General features: G+C 43.0%; 1 protein-coding gene across 1 annotated transcript in view; it reads right to left on the bottom strand.

Moving 5' to 3' along the window:
* The window catches only part of LOC114606100 (uncharacterized), a 41,974-nt gene that overhangs the window by 4,418 nt on the left and 15,980 nt on the right, over positions 1–21,576 (bottom strand). Inside the window, exons 4-9 of the mRNA XM_028747861.2 lie at positions 20,285–20,452; positions 19,963–20,064; positions 16,761–16,871; positions 14,086–14,264; positions 3,277–3,434; positions 2,236–2,278 (exon numbers count right to left, since the gene is read on the bottom strand). Coding sequence (XP_028603694.2) covers positions 2,236–2,278; positions 3,277–3,434; positions 14,086–14,264; positions 16,761–16,871; positions 19,963–20,064; positions 20,285–20,452 — 761 coding nt within the window. The remainder of the gene's footprint in view (positions 1–2,235; positions 2,279–3,276; positions 3,435–14,085; positions 14,265–16,760; positions 16,872–19,962; positions 20,065–20,284; positions 20,453–21,576) is intronic.

The raw sequence follows: 21,576 nt of genomic DNA, 5'->3' as shown, positions 1-21,576 counted from the left end.
GCCTTTAATGAGCTTTTTTAGTCTTGAAGTTGCCACAAAACTCTTGAGTTGTCCCTAATGAAGTCTTATCAGAATGCCTTGCCATGACACAACTCAGCATATAACTGCTCTAGTTAGGGTTGAGCAGCATTACATTAACTTGTGGTTCTTGTCTGTGATGGGACTACTCAGACAACTGCTTTGCTAGAGGTACTTGTTCCTGAGGCTAATAAAATCTACTCAGTCCAAATAATAAATTAAATAGTTCACTAGTTGCTTAAACATTGTCTGAAGCAGAGTGTGCAAACAAACAATTCTAAAGATTCTTAGAAAAACAGAGGACAATCCAACTGGTGCCCATCAATCAGCAGAATGACCTTCTGCTTGCACTTCTTCCTGCTTTTGTCTGCTTCACACCTGAAATCCACTCCAGAGGGCTGAGAGTTTAAAAGGAAAAGGAGGAGGAGGAGGAGAAGTAACATCATTTGCATGAGTGGAAGTCTGCTCACACAGCAGAGGTTACTGAACAACGGCTCCTACTGACATTTATATGAAATTGGAAGGTTGTACAACTTAGAGAACAGCTTGAATGAAGGCCATCGCTTGATCTATTGTGATTGTTTATCTCCTGGCATCTTTCAAAGATTCCCCTGCTGCTACCTAGAGTGGAAGGTGTGCATATATCCATGCCTAGTTATGCAGAACAGGCCTAAAAACGATAACAAAACTCTTGAGAATTAAATCAGGTTGCCAAGGTCTCATGTACAAACAAATGTGTGGCTATGTGAAAAGGATCAAGCTGCAAACCAGGTCATTTCTCCTCATTTTCACATCAGATGGAAGCTCAAGAGTTGAGCCTCGGTGGTCTAAAGCAAATGTGCTTGTTTATCAGCAAAATTGGTAAGCAGCCTATGTCTTTGCTCATTTGAAGTCCTTGGAGAGAAGCCATACAATGTTGATGATCTATTTCCCTTTAAATTGCATTATTTCCTCTGGAGCCTTGATGAGCCTGCAGAGGAGGAGATGAGCTAACTTCAGGAAATACTGTTAAGTGCATGCCCCGCCATCCCTTGCCAGTGAACCTTCTGGGATGTACGGTGGCAAAGTGCAAAGAGATGACTGAAAGGATGCTCGGCACATATGCGGAATAGATGCTTTACTCTCAGTCTCATTAGGATGACATAGCACCAACGCTTCAGTGTGTGGCACCATTGAGTTTGCAATAAAGAGAACCACTGTCCATTGCAAAAGGGAGTTCTTGTTATTTTGCCTAAAAAACCAAACAACCCTCTGGGTGGCTTGTCAGGCTAAAGAGGATTGTAATTTAGCATTCGCTTATTCCGTTACATTTTTTTAAAAGGGAGTTTATGGTTATAAACTGTAAGCAAAAATTACTAATGAGACCTGTTATGTGATTGTATTTGCATCTGTTCATGTGAAAGGAAATGAAAAAGAAAACAAAATGATGTCTTAACCAGAGCGTAGCAGCAAAGTAGTAATCTATAAAAATAATGGGTTTCCCAAGCAGTAGAAAATTGCTAAAAGGCTGAAATGGTCTAAAACCACATTATCTGAAGAAACCTTTCACCCCTGGTCTTAGCAATGTTTGACTTATTTTTACATCCTGCATAGTTCTGACTGCTTTAATATTCTTGTATATATGTAGTATTTTTAGCAGCATTTAGACCAGGGTAGCCCTTCAGATGATGTTGAACCATCATGGTTAGGGATGATGGGGATTGCATCTGGAGGGCTGGAGGTTCCTTGTCCCTGATTTAGACCTTCTTAAGCATATTCTTTCTATTGAGGAATTCTGGGCCTTTGTTAAGGGTTGCTTGGAGTTGCAAATCTGGATACCCTACCAGAGTTAATGTTTCTGTTTTCAAGAATGGCTTAGCAAAACTGTTGCTATGGCTAAGAAAGAACTATTACAGAGAGATCTCAGAGTGCAGGGCAGCTTCACACAGCAGCTCACCTGTTGGTTTGCAAATAGCATGCAGAACACTTGAAGTTGGTTCCGCCTGCCCCATGAATGACTGCCAAGAGCTGAGGGCCATGAAGATAAATTACTCACTCAGCATGTGCCCTAGGATTGGCATATGTGAGAGACCAGAAGGGGGACTTAATCCCTTGTCAAGTACTCTCTTGTAGACTTTGGTGAGTCTATGGACAAATTAAGGTCACCCTCAGCATGTAAAGTCTGTAAATTAGAAATGGACATGCACAAACAGAAACAAAGGCTCTGGCAAGGATTACCTGATGAATGGGATGCACAGCTTTCTCCATGGCCTCCAGCCACCTATGGAGGGAAAAAAACCCATAGATGAGAATAGTGCAACACCTTGTGGCCCTTTAGGGAAAATGGTAGACAGCTACTCACTTACACAGGCCTGTGTGATAAAATAATTGGCAGGGCCAATTTCAAACACATGCAGGAGTCTGTACCTCACAAAAACAGGTGCTAACACCCTCACAGCATTCCTCATACTGGCATGAAGAAACATTTTGCAAATGTTCCTCATCTCCACCATTGCCATACTTCTTTTCCTCTGCTGTCGGAGGACAAATATGCACATAGCCACCTATATCCAAAACAGTATTGGTGTCTCCTAGTAGGAGAAGGAATTATGTATGTATAGAATATGCAGAGAATGCAGAAATGGAAATCTTGAAAGCAGGCTGAATACAGTTGCTGGGGAAATCACAGTGAGTGAAGGCTGTTGACCTCATACCCTGCTTGCTGATTTCCCACAGGAAGCTGGTTGGAAACAAGCAGGGAGCCAGTGTGGTGAAGTGGTTAGAGTGTTGGACTAGGACCTGGGAGACCAGGGTTCTAATCTTCACTTGGCCATGAAGGCCGCTGGGTGACCAGTCACTCACTCGCAGTCTAACCTCTACCTCAGAGAATTGTTGTGAGTATGAACTGTACATCAGCTCAAGCCCCATGGAGGAAAGATGGATATAAATGCAATAAATAAATGGAAAATGTTGTATCAGAGAGGCCTTTGGTCTGGTCCATCCAGGACTGCTTTTCTTAAATGATTATGCTAAAGAACAACAAAAAACCAGAGGAATGCAAAATAAAATAACATATTATGCAAGTTACTGACAGAATGCTGATGGGGGAGGGGAGAATTGTATATGTGGTAACCCTAATTAAATCTCAGTGCAAATGTTTTCTCTCCTGCAGTAAGAGACTGCCTGCTGCTTATGCAATTGACCTTAATAAGCAAATCTATTTTGCAGAACTAGGAAGAAAGAAAACATAGAAAGGAATGTAGTGAGTGGATTTTGTACCTCTTCATCTCTTGGTTTGATGTGGCACAGAAGTAAAAAATCCTGTTTCCAGTCTGAGGAATGCACTTAAATACAAAGGGCTTGCCCAGGGTACTGTCCACACCAATTTCAGCACCTTCTAACTTTGTGACTTCTAATGGTCTGCACTTTCCTTCATCCTGAAATGAAGACAAGAAGAAGAAAAAAAAGATTTTGAGAAAAGCCGTGGGGGGCTTAAGAGACATGGTGGTGGTGTTTTTGCTAAACATCCCCGTTAATTCCACAAATTGCTTCTCATCTAAAAAGCAAAGATTGCATAGTAAAGCCAGGTACTATGGGATTTCCCCAAAAGAAGCTGATTCCATAGAATCATAGAATTGTAGAGTTGGGAGAGACCCTGAAAATAATCATGCCTTCTCTTTAAAGTCAAGGGGCTTCACTGCAGCTGTCCCAATCCCTTTTGCTCTACTTAGAAGGAAACATATGCATTAACCTCCCCCAAATGTGAGATAAAGAAGAGAAAATACTTGCATGCTTTGGATATGTTTTACAAGAGGATCACATTCTAGTCCTGTTCTTTTCCTATGATGCTGGACTTAGTTGTGTGGTTTTTTTTTAGGGGAATCATTTTGGGCTTTCACAGAGTTGGCCCTATCCTTAGGCACAGTGAGGTAGTTGCCTCAGGTAGCAGATAGTAGGGGAAGAGGGGCAGTGGCGACAAAGTGTTGGAGGACAGAGCTTCTCCCAAGCTAGCTTACTGCCCTCAAGTGTGGCGAAGGACACTGTCCTGTCGATGTACGATTCAGCCTCCAGTCCAGTTGGCTTCCGTACATGGACTGCACCATCTGGTCCTTTGCCTCAGGCAGCAAAATATCTTAGGCCAGCCCTTTGCTTGCAGTGAACCAACCCTCCAACCCTATTGTACAGCCTACTTTAATTTCCAGCGGCTGTGGTTTTCATTTCGACCAACTTCAATATTTCAGAAAAAGTAAAACCCTGCGGCAAAAGGAAAGACTACCTTTGCACTCTTCTGATTTTAACTCTGAGAGGACTCTTCTCAGAGCATGTGATCGCTACATGCCTAATATACTTACATAGCAATTGCTGTGAAAATTAGGTCATACTTTCCTTTGCAAGTGTGATCTATTAAGCTCCTCCCTTGATGAACTATGCATTTTGTTTCCTGATGCAACCTCACTCCCAGAATTTCCCAATGGGAATGCTGTGTGCCCTAACCTTTGTGCTGACTGCCAACACCAGTTTAGATCACTGCCTAAAGAGACTGTGGATGAGTTCAGATGTAATGCAAAACGGAACGTGTGGTTTGCGCTAAGCATACTAAAGAACCTACTCCATGGTTTTAGCTTCCGTGTACACAGCAGGCAAACAACAATCTTAAGCTACTTGTCAGCTTTTGTTTCTCATTTGCTCAAGGCTCAGCTTCATAAGTTCACTTCCATCTCCCCAGCACAGCAGCCTCTTACGGTGCAGTAATGACTTTAACTGTGGTTGGTCAATGGTGCTTGAATTCAGGCACAACAGCAAAGAGTAGTGTGCAGATCAGCTTGTAAAATGGTGGTTTTTCAAACCAGGTTCCAATTGCAATTCCAAATCAATATTTGTCAACCACAGTTTGTGGGCAGTCTTAGGTTCAAACAAACCATGGCTTTGTGCTATACCTGAACCAAGCCAGTGGAACAGGCTGATGAAAGGAAATAGCACGCTAAACCTACGCAATGAGTCCGTCCAACTTATACCCCAGACCTCTTAGACTCAGTTTCAACCCAGCATTTACTGGATTATTTTCTTACTACACTCATTTTTTCTTACTTCTGTTGTGAAGCATCACTGACAATCTTACCATCTGAAACAGGAACAGTCTCGGCACAATCTACTTTTCATACCAGATTGTTGATCGTAAGAGCAAACAAATTTTGTCAAAGCAGTCCCTCCCTAAATTTCAGCGAAGGGCTTCTAATGCAAAAAATAAGGAAATGCATCACAAATACACAATAAAAGATGGTACCGATCTGCAGAAAAGAAGCACATGCTAATTTATATCTATAGATATAAATGTAGAAATAATAACTGTAATTAAATCTATATAGCAGCATGGCAACAAAGACTATGACCAGGTGCTATGCAGTCACAGACTCTGTTAGTCTGCTGTACAAGCTCCCCTTTGATGATTCCTAATATTGGACAGAACAGCCCACCAAATAGAGGACTGTGTTCTCTCTCTCAAAAAAAGCACAAGGTCTACTTTACTTGAGACATGATGATTTCTCATATTTGAGTCATTACAACATTATATTGTCTGCTCTCATTCACCATCTGTTGCAAACTCTGCATATATTATGGTGGTGGTGATGGCAGAGGTGGAGGAATCTGGCTAGAGAAAAAGCAGAAATGCAGATCCATTCCAGGCCTCCCCCAGTCCAGCTGTGCAACACAAGAGTTGCAAAATATTCAAAAATGCAAATGAGCCATTAGAGAGAAGCATAAGCATTTTGCTGCATGTCTAAGACTACATAAACAAGGTCAGATCCTTTTAGTGTGGCATAATTAATCTCAAATAAGATCCACTGCCCCATTTTGTATGCAGAATCACTATTTGGACCATAGAGGGGGACTCTAGCTCCCATCAGCCACAGACAGCATGGTCAGGAATGATGGGAGTTGTAGGGTGCCACGTTACAAAAGTCCAACCCCAAGGTTACCAATGAATGATTCCCTGAAGCTATAATGGCATAGCAGCCCATGCTATGGGACTCTTAGCCACTGAGGTCACCAAGGATAAAGATGGATCAAGGAGCTGCCCTAGACTGTGCATCTATTCCTTCAGAGAGATTGCAACCCAGTCCAGAAGAGGCACGTACGCCCAGGAATCACTCGCCCACAGATCTTCCATCTAAAGATTGGGCTTATTGGCCGTCATCTAGCCCACCACCCTGTTTAGGCACGAGCTTAGGACTTGCCCCACCATACTCAATTCAGCTGTAACAGAGAACCAGAGCTCTCATCAGCCCACTGGTGACACCATGTTGTGAATCTTCTAATCACCACTCCCAACAGCTGCCTATAGATCAGGTGTGCCAACTCTAAGGGGCAGTGGTGTTGCCAGCCCCCCTCAATATTCCTTAGCCAAGCTGAGCATGGCGAAGCATCAAAGGCAGGCTCCTCCTGAGCATGAGAGAAGAGGAGCCATGGACATTGAAGTTGCATGGCACTGGGCAAGGCCTCCTACCAACAATGTACCTCCTTTCACCACCATGTGCACACTGGGCCCCTGAGCCCCCCACAATCTTTGGCCCAAGGTGGTGCCTCTGCTATAGATGAGGGGTGGGGGAACTTTTTTCAGACTGAGAGTAACATTCCCTTCTAGGTAGAACCCCGGGGGCGAAATGTCAATGGTGGGCATGTCCAGAGACAAAATTCACCTGAGTCCACAGCCACACTTCTATCCTCCATCCAGAGCCATTATTAGAGTTCAGGGCAAAGAAACTCAAGCAGGGTGCAAGGCAGGGTTGGTGAGGGGTGTGTCTCGGGAGGGTGTGAGTCACATTGCTTCTACACTCCCCACACGGGACATGGGTGGCGCTGTGGTATAAACCACTGAGCCTCTTGGGCTTGCCGATCAGAAGGTCAGCGGTTTGAATCCCCATGATAGGGTGAGCTCCCATTGCTCTGTTCCAGCTCTTGCCAACCTAGCAGTTCGAAAGCACACTACTGCAAGTAGATAAATAGGTACCACTGTGGTGGGAAGGTAAATGGTGTTTCCGTGCGCTCTGGCTTCCGTCATGGTGTTCCGTTGCACCAGAAGCGGTTTGGTCATGCCGGCTACATGACCCGGAAAGCTGTTTTTGGACAAACATCTGCTCCCTCGGCCTGAAAGTGAGTTGAGCACCGCACCCCATAGTCGCCTTTGACTGGACTTAACCATCCAGGGGTCCTTTACCTTTACCATTACCCTCCCCACTCCTTTGTGGTACCCAAACCATTTCCTCAGTACAGTGGCTCACAATGTAGTGAGCTTCCAACCCACAGGGGCCTAGACTGGGTAGTCCACTTTGTGCTGGAAACAGGAGTGGAACTCCAATCTAGGGTCGTGCAACTCCCTAGCATGTAACCTGTAGATTGCTCTTTCCATCTGCAAAGAAAATTAATCAGTGACTAATAAGAGGAAACACAAAGCATGCCTAAGGGAGTGTCACGGCACCTTAAAAGACCAACAGATTTATTGTGACATAAGCTTTTGTGGAATTAGAGCCTAGATAGAACCATAGTGTTTAATTAGCAAACCAATCCACTCACAATGGGCCTCACAGAGGCTCTGCAAATGGAATCAGATTGCAGGCTAGTTATAAAGAATGGGACGACTTTCTGCCTGTGGAGGATAAAGCTCTCTGTTAGAATGGAGAGCAAATGCACATTGTACCTCTAGGAGGAATAGCTCAGACCTAAATCTATTTATAGTTAAGCCTTTTATATAAACCACTTAGACTTAGCAGTGAATACGTGGGCTTGAAAGAAGACGGGCTTGGATGTTCCATCAGGGAGTGAGACAATGTGAAAGGCGCAGACCCAGGGAGCTGAAAATGTATTTTATATAAACTGGGCTCCGGATGCAATGTTGGAAATTAAGATAATTTCAAAGATTTTTTTCTCCCTCTCTTTTCACCTTGCAACCGTTATTTGGTTCAATCATAGGGGGGTGGAGGCAACAACAGGTGAAATGTGTATGGGAAAATTAATACCCCAAATTATTTTTTATAGTCCAACTTTAGCTCAGTTGGTGGAGCAGGAGACCAATTTCAGGGTCATGGGTTCGATTCCCACACTGGGCAAATGATATCTGCATTGCAGGGGGTTGGACTAGATGAGACTTCATGATCCCTTCCAACTGTACAGATCTTTGATTCAATGATTCTGTAAAGACATATAGTCCCGATGGCTATTTATTACCTTCAGTATCAGTATTCGTCTGAATACCAACTGATAGAGAGCACAGGAGAGATTGCATTGTCCTGTTCCTGCCCTCCTTCTAAGCATGTGAAGGACAGAAGAAGGGGAGGAAGAAGGCAATAATATAAGGAAAGGCTCATGGTTGTATTTTCTCACAACTAAGCATAAACTAAGGGACACGGGTGGCGCTGTGGGTTAAACCACAGAGCCTAGAGCTTGCCGATCAGAAGGTCGGTGGTTCGAATCTCCGTGACGGGGTGAGCTCCCGATGCTCGGTCCCAGCTCCTGCCAACCTAGCAGTTCGAAAGCAAGTCAAAGTGCAAGTAGATAAATAGGTACCGCTCTGGCGTGAAGGTAAACGACGTTTCCGTGCGCTGCTCTGGTTCGCCAGAAGCGGCTTAGTCATGGTGGCCACATGACCCAGAAGCTGTATGCCGGCTCCCTCGGCCAATAAAGCGAGATGAGCGCCGCAACCCCAGAGTCGGTCATGACTGGACCTAATGATCAGGGGTCCCTTTACCTTTACCTTTAAGCATAAACTCTGGTTTAGCATTATGTCTGAAATGGGCTGGCGGCTTCCAGGCAAGAGAGATTGCTCAGAGTACAGGTTGTGCTGGATGCTTTCTGAAGCTGGTCAATTGTGACACAGTGTTTTAGAAGGACTATGGCTAATGCTATGACAATTATCACGGTGAATATATTGTATCTCTCAGCAGCCATTACTTGCAAAGCTGTTCCAGAAAGTGAATCTGTGCTGGCTCCATGCAGAGATAGAGCGATCTTGTACTTGTTATGATGAGTTTGGCATCTATGTTGCAAAAGCAAAATTGTTCATATTCAATCTGATTTCCAGGGTGTCAGTTTAGATGATGTACTGATGCTTATCTATCTGAATGGTCTCCAACCCTATATTGTCCCCCTGGGCCAAAACAGGCCATGCGATAATGCTTAAAGTAGAGAGATGTGGAACCTTTGGCCCACCATATGTTATTGATCTCCAACTCCCATCATCCCTTGCAATTGGAGGGTCTCAGAGCTGGAGTCCAATGATATTTGGAAGGCCACAGGTTCCCCATCACTGGCTTAAAAAGCCTATGGACGGCTAGTTGCCCAAACTGGCCAACTCCTTTACAACTGCTACTTAGGAAGCTCTCAGTTCTTACACAACCAATTATTACTTTAGGGGATGGGTCCAATTCCTCTCCAAGTCTTGATTCCTCTTCTTCTCCCAAGGCTGGCAACATCTGCTTGGTGTGGAATGCAAGATCCTCAAAATAAAATAATTCTCCTGGCATCTGGCCAGGGGAGCCATGTATGTAGTAGCCAGTTGGACATGTGGAAGTCAATCTGGCAAGTGGCGTACGTGTATGTACAGAAGGGAAGCTTCCTTGTGTACGCACAACCCACACTTACGGGATTAGGTTTACCTGGCTTAGAGAAGAATAGACTGAGATAATAAGATAGCCCAGGCAATACACATCTTCAGATAACCAACGCCCTCTGGTGATAATCAGGCTAAGCCATCTATTAATAGTTTATAAGACTAGGTTCTGTTGACCTAGATTGTCTGAGTGACCCGCTGCTGTGGTGAGGAAGTACACGGTCTTTCCCTGTATTTCTTGCTGTCCTTTGCTACGCAGTTGCACAAGCTCTTTGCCTTGGGGCTTCCTGAAGGCACTAAGCTTGTGCACCTACTGTAATACAGAGTGTGGTTCTTAAACAGAGTTTTATGTATCTACCTTTGGGAGGAAATGTCTGCTAGTAAGCTGGCGAGAAATCTTATACAGTTTTGAGCAACGCGACTATTTGCTGCTGCTCCTTCCTCTCTCTCTCTCTCTTAAATATATCTTTACAGTTTTTAAAATAGATACATTTATCCCTGGAAAGCAAACCAACCAACCAACCAACCAACCAACCAACCAACCAACCAACATACAATCAAATAAACTATAAATTGACAAACAGACAATAGCAATATATGAAACAACACAATTCTTATAACTAACATCATTTGTGCTCCCAATGATGTGAATGATTGTAAAACTTATAAAACAAGAAATTAAAAATGACTTCCATCTGCTGTTCCTTTCTCATATTGTGTGACATCAGAATAGCACAGAGAGGTGACAATCTATTTTTTTTTAAAGGGAGGGGATTTGCAAATGGGAGCACCCCTGTTTGAACATCTGCTTCCATTTGCAAGGTGAGCAAAACTCGGGTCACCTTGCACATGTGAACTCCCGCTGATGCCTTTCCTTCCAAGTGCCCGCAAAGAGAGGTGGGGAGCTGTTAGTACTGAAGTTGACAGCAGGTGTTCCAACTTCCTTGCACACCAACCTAAACAAACAAGAAAGATCCTCGGAGTCCCAGCATCCCTGGTTGGAAATGAAGCTACTGGAATGGCCTTCTCCCCAAGAGAAATAGATGCTGATAGCACCATTTTCCCCACAGAGGATGTTGGGACTTGTCCCAGTCCTTTCCTTGGTGGTAAACAATGCTTCTCTAGGGAGCTGTCTCTCCTTCCACTTCCTGTCTCTGCAACATCTGTGGGTCCTTGAGCAGGCAGAGGAAGCAGGAGCTACAGCTCCTGAGGCTAAGCCTCTTTCATTAAAAAAAGAAGAAGTCAAAATACATATTCAGATCTTAAATAAGCACTTGCAAATGCAAACAAATCTCTCTAGAAGCAAAAAAATTGGTTAGTATAGAGCATTTTAATGATAAAAAGGCCTTATCATCCCCTCCGCTTCCAGTGTTCAGACATGAGTGTCATTGCTTATGTAGCCAAAATATCAAACCTCACACAAGAGGGAAGGTATCAGTAGGGTTGGGTTGTAGAAAAGTAATAATAATAATAATAATAATAATAATAATAATAATAATAATAATGTTTTATTTATACCACGTCCATCTGGCTGGGTTGCCCCAGCCACTCTGGGCAGCTTCCAACGCACATAAAACAATAATAAAACATCAAATGTTAATAGTAACAATCTGATCCAATATAAAAAGACACAGTAACTTTAAAATAAAAAAACTTATATCAAATAAATATATATTCAATAACCCATTTGAACCCAATAGTAAAGAGTAAAATTACAGTAGATATTGGGGAAGAGGGACTTAAGAGGGTAGACTCCCTAAATTGACCAATGAGGACTATTGATGACGACTCATAAAGTGCTGAATGACTGATGGGGATATAAAAAAGCATGTTGGGAGTGGGAATGGAATGGAGTGTTTTAGCAGAGTAAAGTTTTATTCCAAATCTTAAGTTTGTTTGGAAGCCATTCGTCCCAGTTCCTCATTTGTACATATTGGGAAACTATGATTAACTGCCAAGTTTCCTTGAGCACTACCACATATATAAAGTAGATGTTTTGTAGGTGATGGATCATATCCCACACTCTTTGGAGGGGTTGACTTCAACCTTGTCAAACTCAGGACCTGTGTGTTGTGTTGGCATCCGTCTGTCTCGGGAGACACTGGAAGCGTGTACCTTGGGGTGTGTGTGAAGTCAAACCATTGGAGAGTTACAGCGCCTGCTGTGGCTGTAGAGACTGATATGGGAGAGACATTGCAGGTGGGGCAGATGAAGGTGTCTGGATGCACCATGGCATTTCTTCTCTGCAAGCCTCCCAGCGGTCATTCCTCCTCTGGCCACTGCTGTGGATAAACAACCTGACTGCCTGTCTCCAGGCACTGCAATCCTCTGCAGAGGTTTCCCATATGGTGGGTCCTCAACCCTTTTATTAACTTTTTGCCATATATTTGCCTGGTGGTACTGCTGTTATCACAGCTGACAACTCCCTGGGGCCCCGAGCACCCACAAAATTCCCCATGAAGGGGGTGGGCACCCACAAATTTTGGTGCCAGGGCTAAATTTTGGTGTCAGGGCCCATGGCCCTCGGTGCCCACAGTTGTGAGGCCAAGCTGACACTCCTGGCTGTTGTTGTGACTACCTTAGGTCAGGTGGTAATCCAGAAGTGGGTCATGGCCCACCTGTTTAAGACCACTTTTCTAGACTAAGTGAAGAAGTTAGCTCCTAGAATTTAACTTACTATTTAGATTAAGTGACACACAATCGCCCTGTTAACAACTTAGCATTGTATGCAAAAAAAAAAAAAAGGGGGGGGAATCATGTTGTCAAACATATATGCACACCCATTCACATGCAGAAGAGGTAATATTTTGGGTCTATCTTAAGAATCCAGATTCAATTCGGAACATAGGAAGCTGCCATATACTGAGTGAAAGTACTGGTCCATCTGCAAATGGCTATCCAAGGTTTCAGACAAGAATCTTTTCCAGCTCAACTTGAAGATGCTGGACCATTGACAAAGTAGATGTTCTACCACTGCACTTCAGCTCTTCCCAGTTACACTGACCTTTTATTTCATGATAGTAGATGGTTTAGGGAGCTAAAATGCACTCAGGTCTGATAAAATCTCATTTGAGGACCCAAACATTGACTTTTCCCAGTACTTTCAAAAAGATCTCTGATCAAAGTTCTCCACCTGCTGGATATGGTTTGAAATTAACACTGGCTCTTTGAGGGACTCAGTACAAGATGGGTTCTCAGTGCGCAAAGTGAACTAATTTCTAACATTGTTGAGTTATATGAATAAAGAAAATAAACAGAAAACAACTGAATGTAAATGTCTATGCTACGTTACCTGTACAGCTACTGCTTATTTTAGTGGGGAAGTTATGTAATAAGATGTGTCTCCTAGCGACAGTCTTCAAAATGTAAGTTGCTTTAAGCCAAGATTAATTAAATCAAGTTTGGAAAGCAATCACTAATTATACAATCACCCAGTAGATTAAAAATAAAATAAGGGTGTACTCTAAATTTATTCCTCAGATTGCAAGAGGGAAGAGGAACAGGCCTCAGACTTGGATGATTCCCTTCCATTTTCATCTGATGTTTATTTGAAGATAGGATTCATTTTGACCCTCTGAGATTAGAGCCTTTTAATCAGGGGTAGGGGACCTGCTATCCTCAAGGTTTCTTCAAATGGTCATTGGCCTATTTCATGTGTGGGGTGGGAGCTCAGAGGGAGAGAAGGCAGGGAGGAGAGGAAAAAGGGGGTGGGCAGGGACAAGACAGAGGGATGGATGTAAGGAGGGGGAAGCCCTCTGTAACTGATCTGTTCCAACCTCTGACAAGGGCAATTTGTTCCAGATGTACTTTTTGCACAAAGGATGGTGACCAAAACACGCATTAGGTATGACAAAATATCCCCAGCTGCCTCGGCAGCTAGTCTCCAGAGGTTTGTGTATGGCCCGGACTAGATTGCTCCAGAGTCTGGTGAACTGGAACAAACTAAAAACGTAGACTAACATTACACTCTCCCGGAAGTTCAATGCATGGTGTGTGTGTGTGTGTGTGTGTGTGTGTGTGTGTGTGTGTGTAAGAGAGAGAAAGAGAGCACTTTCAAAAACAGAGTAGGATATGGCTCAACTTTCAGATTTGAAAATAAGGGATCAGCAGCCTCACCTGTCCCAGAGACAGTTTACAGGATATCTAAAAATCCGGGATAGCAGCGGGAAGCAGCAGGAAACGATGCTGAAATAAGGGAATTTCCCGCAAAAAAGGGAAGGTTGACAGCTGTGGGAATGGTCTGCCCACTACAGTTGTACGGTTGTTGAACTTTTTTTGGGAAGCCGAACATCTGGTGCGACTTCCGCTATTGTTTCCAGCATGCCTGCACAATTGGAAACCAATAGGGAGCTGTGCCTTGGTTTCCGAACTTTATGGAACAGATTCAGTTTGATTTTCAAGGTACAACTGTACTTAATTTGGACAGACCCACTACCAGCATGCTCCCTCAATGGACAAACGAAATAATTATACACATGCCTTACCTTTTTGTGTTTGTAATAGTAGAGGCAGCCATCGTGCTTCAGCACAAACCATCTCTTCCTCCAGCCCTTCAGGATTCCTGACTGGGTTCGTTTGTGCAGATATCCTCGACATGTTGGGCGAGGGGTGTTGGGACAACGACTGATATCAGAGCCAACCAACAATGTCAAGATATCTGGACCTGAAATATTTGATTATATTGTGGTCTATTACAAGGTAAATTAAAATCAAGTCTATGAAGCAGGGAGGTGGGAAAAACTCTTCTATATTATTATTACTTACTAAATTTGTACACTGCCCTTCATCCAATACAAAATACAAAATGAGAACACAAAATACATAATAAAATGAAAACTAACCAATAGCCCACGGTTTTCACAAGGGTGTTTGGATGTTAATCAGCCTAAGGCCTAGTTGATGTGAGGGGGGCATCCTGAATGATTTTTTTTTTAAAAAAAAACACTTCTTAGTAAATAGAGATAGATGTGGTAAATGACTGCCATTCTCTTCAACGCAAGTGTGTGAATTGCACTCCTATAATTAAAGAATTTGGTATGAGTGTCAAGGTAAATTTGTCAGTCACTTGTGAAATCATTTTTCATTAAAATTAAACCTGTATTGATCTCTGTCAAATTCATAGCATGGTGGAATTCAGTATGTGGTGGAAGTAACTGACATGCACTAAAGGGTACGGTTTGATTTTAATATATCCCAGGCAGCGGCGTAGCGTGGGTTGTCAGCACCCGGGGCAAGGCAAGTAATTTGCGCCCCCTAACCCGTGGATTTGCGCCCCCTAACCTGTGGATTTGCGCCCCCTAACCCGTGGATTTGCCCTAACCCCAGATGTTGCGCCCGGTGCGGCCGGCACCCCCTGCACCCCCCACACTACGCCACTGATCCCAGGGAAATAATTTAAAATTAATTTAAGTGGCATTTTGTTTCCCCGGTATAAAACACTCTCCTCATCAAGTAACATATTAGTTGCACCTGGATGTTGGTTCTCTTATACACAGACAGGTCTAACGTGTTCATTGAGCCAGCTATGAATTTTCCTCCTGAAGAAACTCCAGACATAAATAGTAGATTGATGTCTTGAAGGCCACTGTCAGGACCCATCTGTCTTTGAGGCATGGGACCCAAAAGCAATATTGCTAAATGTGCTCTTTCCACCTGACATTTTGGCCTAGACTTAAGTGATGCTATGAGCAGATAACAATATTAGTAGCTGGCACAAAGAGAAAATGAGGGTCTTTTATCCAACCAAGGCTTTCCTCTCGGATCACTGTCACCTTATTGCTCCATCAGTCTCCGCATGTCCAAAGTAACTTGCCCTTACTGTCAAAGTCAGCTTTTCCAATGCAGCTTAGTGATAAAATTCATAGGTAGGCTCTCCCTTGAAAGATTTTTTTTTCTTTTTAAAAATTGAATCTGTGGCACTTTCAAGCACACTTACATCAGAAATGTCAATCTGTTTTCTCTGGCCTCGCTTTAATTTGCTTCTGCTTTCCCCCTTGCAATTATTGCAAGAACTCATGAAGGAAAATAATCCCTAGGCCAGAGTTTCTTTTGCACATGCAGTTAGGAGAACAGCCTGACCAAAGCTCCTTCACATGTCTTTCTTTCAGAGCAGTTATTTTACCAACAGAAACATTTTCATCTTGGATAAGCCCATTTTGGACTTTCTGAACTTGTGTAAAGCCTACTACATGTGAGCAGGAATAAAAATGTCAAGCTCTGCCTTCATCACCAACCCTGTCACTCTCCAGCTCATGGAGATAAAAGTCTGATTGTAGCTCCTGAAGAGTGCTGGCTCTTTGGTAGTGAGTTTGGCGAACAGAAGGATGTTAGGCTCCTAGAAAGTGGATTTTTTAAATCTATATAGCCAAATGTGACTAGACAAAATTGGGCAAGGCAAGGACTGAATAGTTTCTGAACCAAGGAATTGATTAATAGTTGCACAAAATGCTCCCATACACCTTCAATTAGGGACAGGCAGACCTGTCAATTTTGTGCTTCTCCTTTTTCCAGTCTTCAGTTCTCTCCCCATTTCCACATCAGTTTTTGATATATATTTTAGGCCTCGTGAAAATTTATCAGCATTTTAGTGCGAATTTCTCCTAATATACACATGTTTGTATGCAATTTTGCCTAATATACGCATTTTTGCAAAACAATTTCCCCTATTCTAATACATAAGTTATTTTCACTGTTTCCATGAACCCCATGCCTTAGTAATATATGCCTGTTTGAAGACATTCCTTGGTTGGAAAACTGTGCTGCAAAATTTCGAGGAGTGTGGATTTCAAGAGATGGCTATGTTTTGGTTCATATATTGTTTTGGAAAGTGCGATTTTGGAAGTTTTTCTTTTAAATGCAAACTGAATTTAATTTCTCCCCTGTCCATACTTGCAACAGACTTTTGAGCAGGAGCAAGTGTGTGTGTAAAAATCCTTGGACGTTCATAGGAGGACACAAAAATTCTTTGAGATTCAAGTGTTGGGGGCGGGACTGCTATGTTATGTACAATTTATTTAAAAAATGTTGCCTCCTATTTATTTCCACTATCTAAGTTTATGGTTTTTGTTTGTAAAAACTGACAAATCTTGGTTCAAAAAACCTGACCAAAAAAACAACAACACCACCACAGCAAAGCAGTTAACTGCATTGGTATCATTACCTTTTCTTGCCAAATTTGCAGCCTCTGAGTGTGGCATGCTGCTAACGTCTGTTCCATTGACAGCCATCACAATATCTCCAATCTGGAGGCCTGCTTCTTCTGCTGAGCTGTCTGCAATAGAAAGGGGAAAGGACCCTTATTCAAGACATTTTGATAATATGCCAAGAGGAGTTCACCTTTCACGCATAAATAAACACAACAGGGGTCAGGGGATCAGTTTTCCTTCCAGCCATTTTTTTTTTTTTTTTTTTTTGGTGTGGGGCAGCTTGACCAACATAGAAAAGTTTAGCTTTCACATGCTGGCTGGGGCTGATAGAAGTCGTAGTCCAAAACATCAGGAAGGCACAATGTTGAGGAAATCTGGAATATGCTCAAGTTATTATTGGTTATCGTAGGCACGGGGCATGGAGGGAGCCTGTGGTGGCTCCCCTCGCAAAGAGTACCCAGGATGCACCTGGGAGCAGAATTGCGGCCAGGGACGAGGAAGCTGCAGCTTTCTCATGCTCTGTGGCCTTCCTCCACAGTTGCCACAGCCATGCGCAAGCCAGGCTCCGATGGCAGAGCCTGTTGTAGGGGTGCCTGGTCATGCCTCCTCAAAAAAAGACCGTGGGGGCACAGCCTCCCCCAACATGGGGGGAGAGTGTTGTAACCTGACAAACTGAAAATATTGGACTGATTACCATAGCACTATGCTGAATTCCTCCCTTAAAAGTGAAAACAAAGAGATCATACTATGTCACAAACCGAAATAGATCCAATGTTGGTATAGAGACCAGAAGTACAGGCAAGAATTCCCACCCACCCACTGTTCCATTCAAGGGAAAGGCATTTTAAGATCAAAACACAGCAGAGCAGAGTCTGCGTCAAAGGCCTGAATTTTTCTTGCTCTTCTGCCGTGCCTTCCTCGTTATTGCAAAGAAGGATGGAAGCCATAAATTCACTTAGAAGGAAAAACAATTGCTGGTAGGATAGAAAAGCACGCTTGATCCGAAAGTGCTAAGGTATCCTCCTTTGGGTTATTGTTCGGCAGCTGAAAACTGCATGGACTACTTTTATAGGAAGACTTATATAAAGTCAGGCTAGGAATAGACAAGAACTTACATAAGCAGAAAATATGTTCAACGTAGGTGCATTTGAATCCTACGAGGATGTGTACCAGAACCATCATTTTACCTTCCGTTTTCAGTATATAATTAAACTGTCATAATGTACCAGGTAAGCATGTTTCTCACCCCCCAGAAAAAAAACACATAAATGTCCTCTTTGATTAAGTAAAATTTTAACATTACTAGTACCTTGAGATTTAATAAGTGTGTCTTACAACATAAACCCCAGAGTCCTGTCTTAGAGCAATGGGGAAGGAAATCAGAAGGTTAACAGGGAATGAGAGATACAAGACCACTGTAAATTTCTTCTCTTTCTATAAAAAAGCAAAATGATACATTATACATTATGACCATTCTGCTATTCAACAGACTGATAACTCTAGAGAGGTGATATGAGATTTCTGAAGCTATTCCAGTATGCTCAACAATTTAAGGACTTCAGATGCCATTTTTTGTGATCTCTATTTGCTTCATTTTGGACAAAAGAAGCCATTTTGTAAGAATTTGTTCCAGAATTATTGGCTCTTGCCATTTGGAAATGAAAGCAAATGGCCAAAATGGTTTCATGGTAACTACTTTAGGCTTCTTTGTGTTCTACTCTTGAATCGTGTATGGCTTCTGAAAATCCACCTCAGTCACTGACATTCCCAAGACCCAAACATAATGTTTCAGAAAGCATTTAGCTTAAGGAAGAAATGGAAGTCTGGTCCCAGTATAGCAGGAAAATTGTGATAAATGTCATAATTAGGCAGGGGTGCCAACTTGAATAAAATATTGGGGGAGCCCAGGTAAGGCCCGCCCAACATAATCGATCACATGATGCAGTGCATGCACACCATTTGAATGGCAATGCCCATCAACTGGGAGAGGGGCGGGCACCTCAAATATTTTACTGGGGCAGCTGAAGACTGTAGTTGGCTCCTATGTAATCAGGGGTGGGCCCTAACACAGCATCTTTTCCATCCTAGCTGCACAGTCCCTCAAAATTATAACAGCATTCAGATGTACTGCTAAAGCATGCTCCTCAAAGACTAGCTTCTTCCCTCAGGTGGGGGTGGCAACTGAAAACTTCCATTCCTGATCTAGTAGCAAACCAACTTCCCACCTTATCTGAATCTGGTAAGTAGCGGTTTCTTCAAACCATAGTTTCTCTGTATGCTGGGATTGCAAACAGCGGCTTGCAGATTTCACCGGTGAGCAAAACTATGGTACAGACAAGCCATAGTACACTAGGCTTGCATGAAATGGCAAAGTCAGTCACATGAGGGGAAGGAGAGGAACATACCTGTGAAGTAGTAGGCTCATGCTTATGATCCTAAATAATTCCTGTAGGCAGTGTTTTTTTAAAAAAAGAAATGTTTAAGGGTTCTCTCATTTTCCTACTCATATTGAAATACTGCCCCTCAATGAGGCCAAACTTAGATTCACAAAATGTTTAGGGGTATGCATCCCCCTGTGTCCTCCCAGAAAAAAAGCACTGCCTATATAGGAATCCTATTTAGCTATTACAGGAGCAAGTCAGATGTAGGGAGCTGATCTTGTTAAAAATTCAGAAAGAGAAGAAAAAGCCTGTATGATTTTTTAACTGCCAAATAGTTTCTTGCTTTATATGGATCACTGACCTTTTTTGTCATGATCATCACCTCTCCTTAGCAGAGATATATGATTGGGAGGGGAAATTGCCCCAGGCTGTGCCTGACCCTTTTAGTTTCATTAAATGAAAAGTCAGTCAGGGAAGATCATTTATCAATAAGTAAATGGCACATAAATGGGCATCTGTTCCTCCTCTTATCATTTTCAGTATAACAGCCAACGTCATCCGCAAAAGCAACCCCTAATCCATTTTAAAATTAAGCAGGGGTATAATGCAGAATGATACTTTTATGTCGCTATCTATATTGCAGAGAAAATCAACTTCATAGCAACAATAATAAAAAGAACACAGGAGACTTGTTGAGCTGCCAGCTAGCGGTTTGCCCCGAGGCTCTTTGTCATCATAAATTCAGTGGTGCTCTGAGCTTCCTTTTAAGCACTCTGCCATGCAAGTCACTTAGGATCTGCTCATAAGGAAAATGAGCTTTGTGGGTATCACTTACTGGTGTCCACTTCAGTTACAAGGATGGGCTTCGAGAATTGGATCCGGAATCCCCAGGGGTAATCGCCCGTTCCTTTAGCAATTCTTACAGTTCGTTCACGGACTAAAACAAGACAAAAAGAGAGAGAAATAAAACACCTGATGTCGTGTATTTCTAATATAGCTGGAAAAATCCCCCTCCCTCAGAGGCAGATGCTTTTTTGTTATTTTGAATTGCTACAGGCGAGACTCTCTGTTTAAACTGGCAATTTGTATATATAAAAGGTATACACAATGTACATTCGTAGATCTGAGGCACATACAAATAAAGCCATAGGTGTTACCTGCTACGGGTCTGGGCCTTTTGCTAAGACACCTGGGGCTGTTATCCGGACTGGCGTCATCCCCTCTGAACACCCAAGACATTGAGTGGAAGATCTCAGTGTAGAAACCTCTCTCTTCACTTTCACCACGCAGACCTAGCTCCACTGAACGGCCATCCTCAGAGTTTACTGGAAAGTGACAATAAGAGAATGGATTTGTTTCCCTATCCCAGAATCTTTTTTATTATTATTATTTTACGGCAAAGATATAGGGAGGAATTCAGTGTAGTGCTATGGCAATTGTTCCATCAGTGGAAGAGTTTCAGCATGCCAGGGGGAATGATCTGGCCTGAGTGAGGCACATTTCTTGGAGCTCTTGGAGCTCCCTGGAAGAAGGGCACAATAGAAATGGAATAAAAGTGGTGAACATAAGTGTTACATTTTTAAAGGTTTGATCCAAGGAGGCTGTTAACTGTTTCAAGCTTTCTAGATTTGGTTTCCAAATATATAAAGTTAGAAAAGGTCAGGCTTCGCGGTCATTGTAATAGATTACACTTATGGGCGGTAAAATAATCTGATTTTCAACACACACACACACAAATGGTTCGGAGGTAGTGCATATTCACAAGTCCAGAGGGTGTAAAGTGCATGCATGAGTCACACTCCCACCATGTACAAATGATGCAAGATAAACTACTTGCCCAATGCCATTCAGTTACTAAGTCAATGGCTGAGCGAAGATTTGGACCAAAGTTTCCTGAGCTCAAGTCCAGCGCTGGTGGCATTTATGCTCAGGACACTAAAAACACTTCTTTTCTGTGTGTTCATGTATGGAGATGTAGTGGCTGTTCCAGGTTTGAGGGCAGTCCTTGGGCAAGATGGCTTCTTCACTCCCTTTTCCCATGAGTGTCTACTCCTTGGCTACTGTCCTCAGTGCTCCCATTTGTTTGCCCTGCCTCTCTCTGGGCCCAAGCCTACACGACTGCCCAGAATGGGAGTGCAAAGCAATTGGAAGCTGCTGCACCATATCCATAGTGCTTTCAAGGCTCAGAGGGGAAAGATGAACAGGCAGCAATAGCAACAAAGAACCTGCAGGATCCAGGCCTTGGTAGTGGGCCCCACAGGGATGTGTGGGTGCCTGATGGTGCCGAACCATTTAATACTACTAACCAAGAACAGAAAGCAGGAGAGAGACACTTTCATTCTGATGCAAGCCTATGCAACTTGGGACCACCCCCCCCTAATTCCAGACACACAAATCGCCAGACATGTGCCCAAAAAACTCTACTGCACCTGTTTTTACAGCTAAACAA

Source organism: Podarcis muralis, chromosome 11, assembly GCF_964188315.1.
Source record: "Podarcis muralis chromosome 11, rPodMur119.hap1.1, whole genome shotgun sequence".
In the NCBI taxonomy this organism is placed as follows: Eukaryota; Metazoa; Chordata; class Lepidosauria; order Squamata; family Lacertidae; genus Podarcis; species Podarcis muralis.
This window is presented reverse-complemented; position numbering and strand designations above follow the sequence as displayed.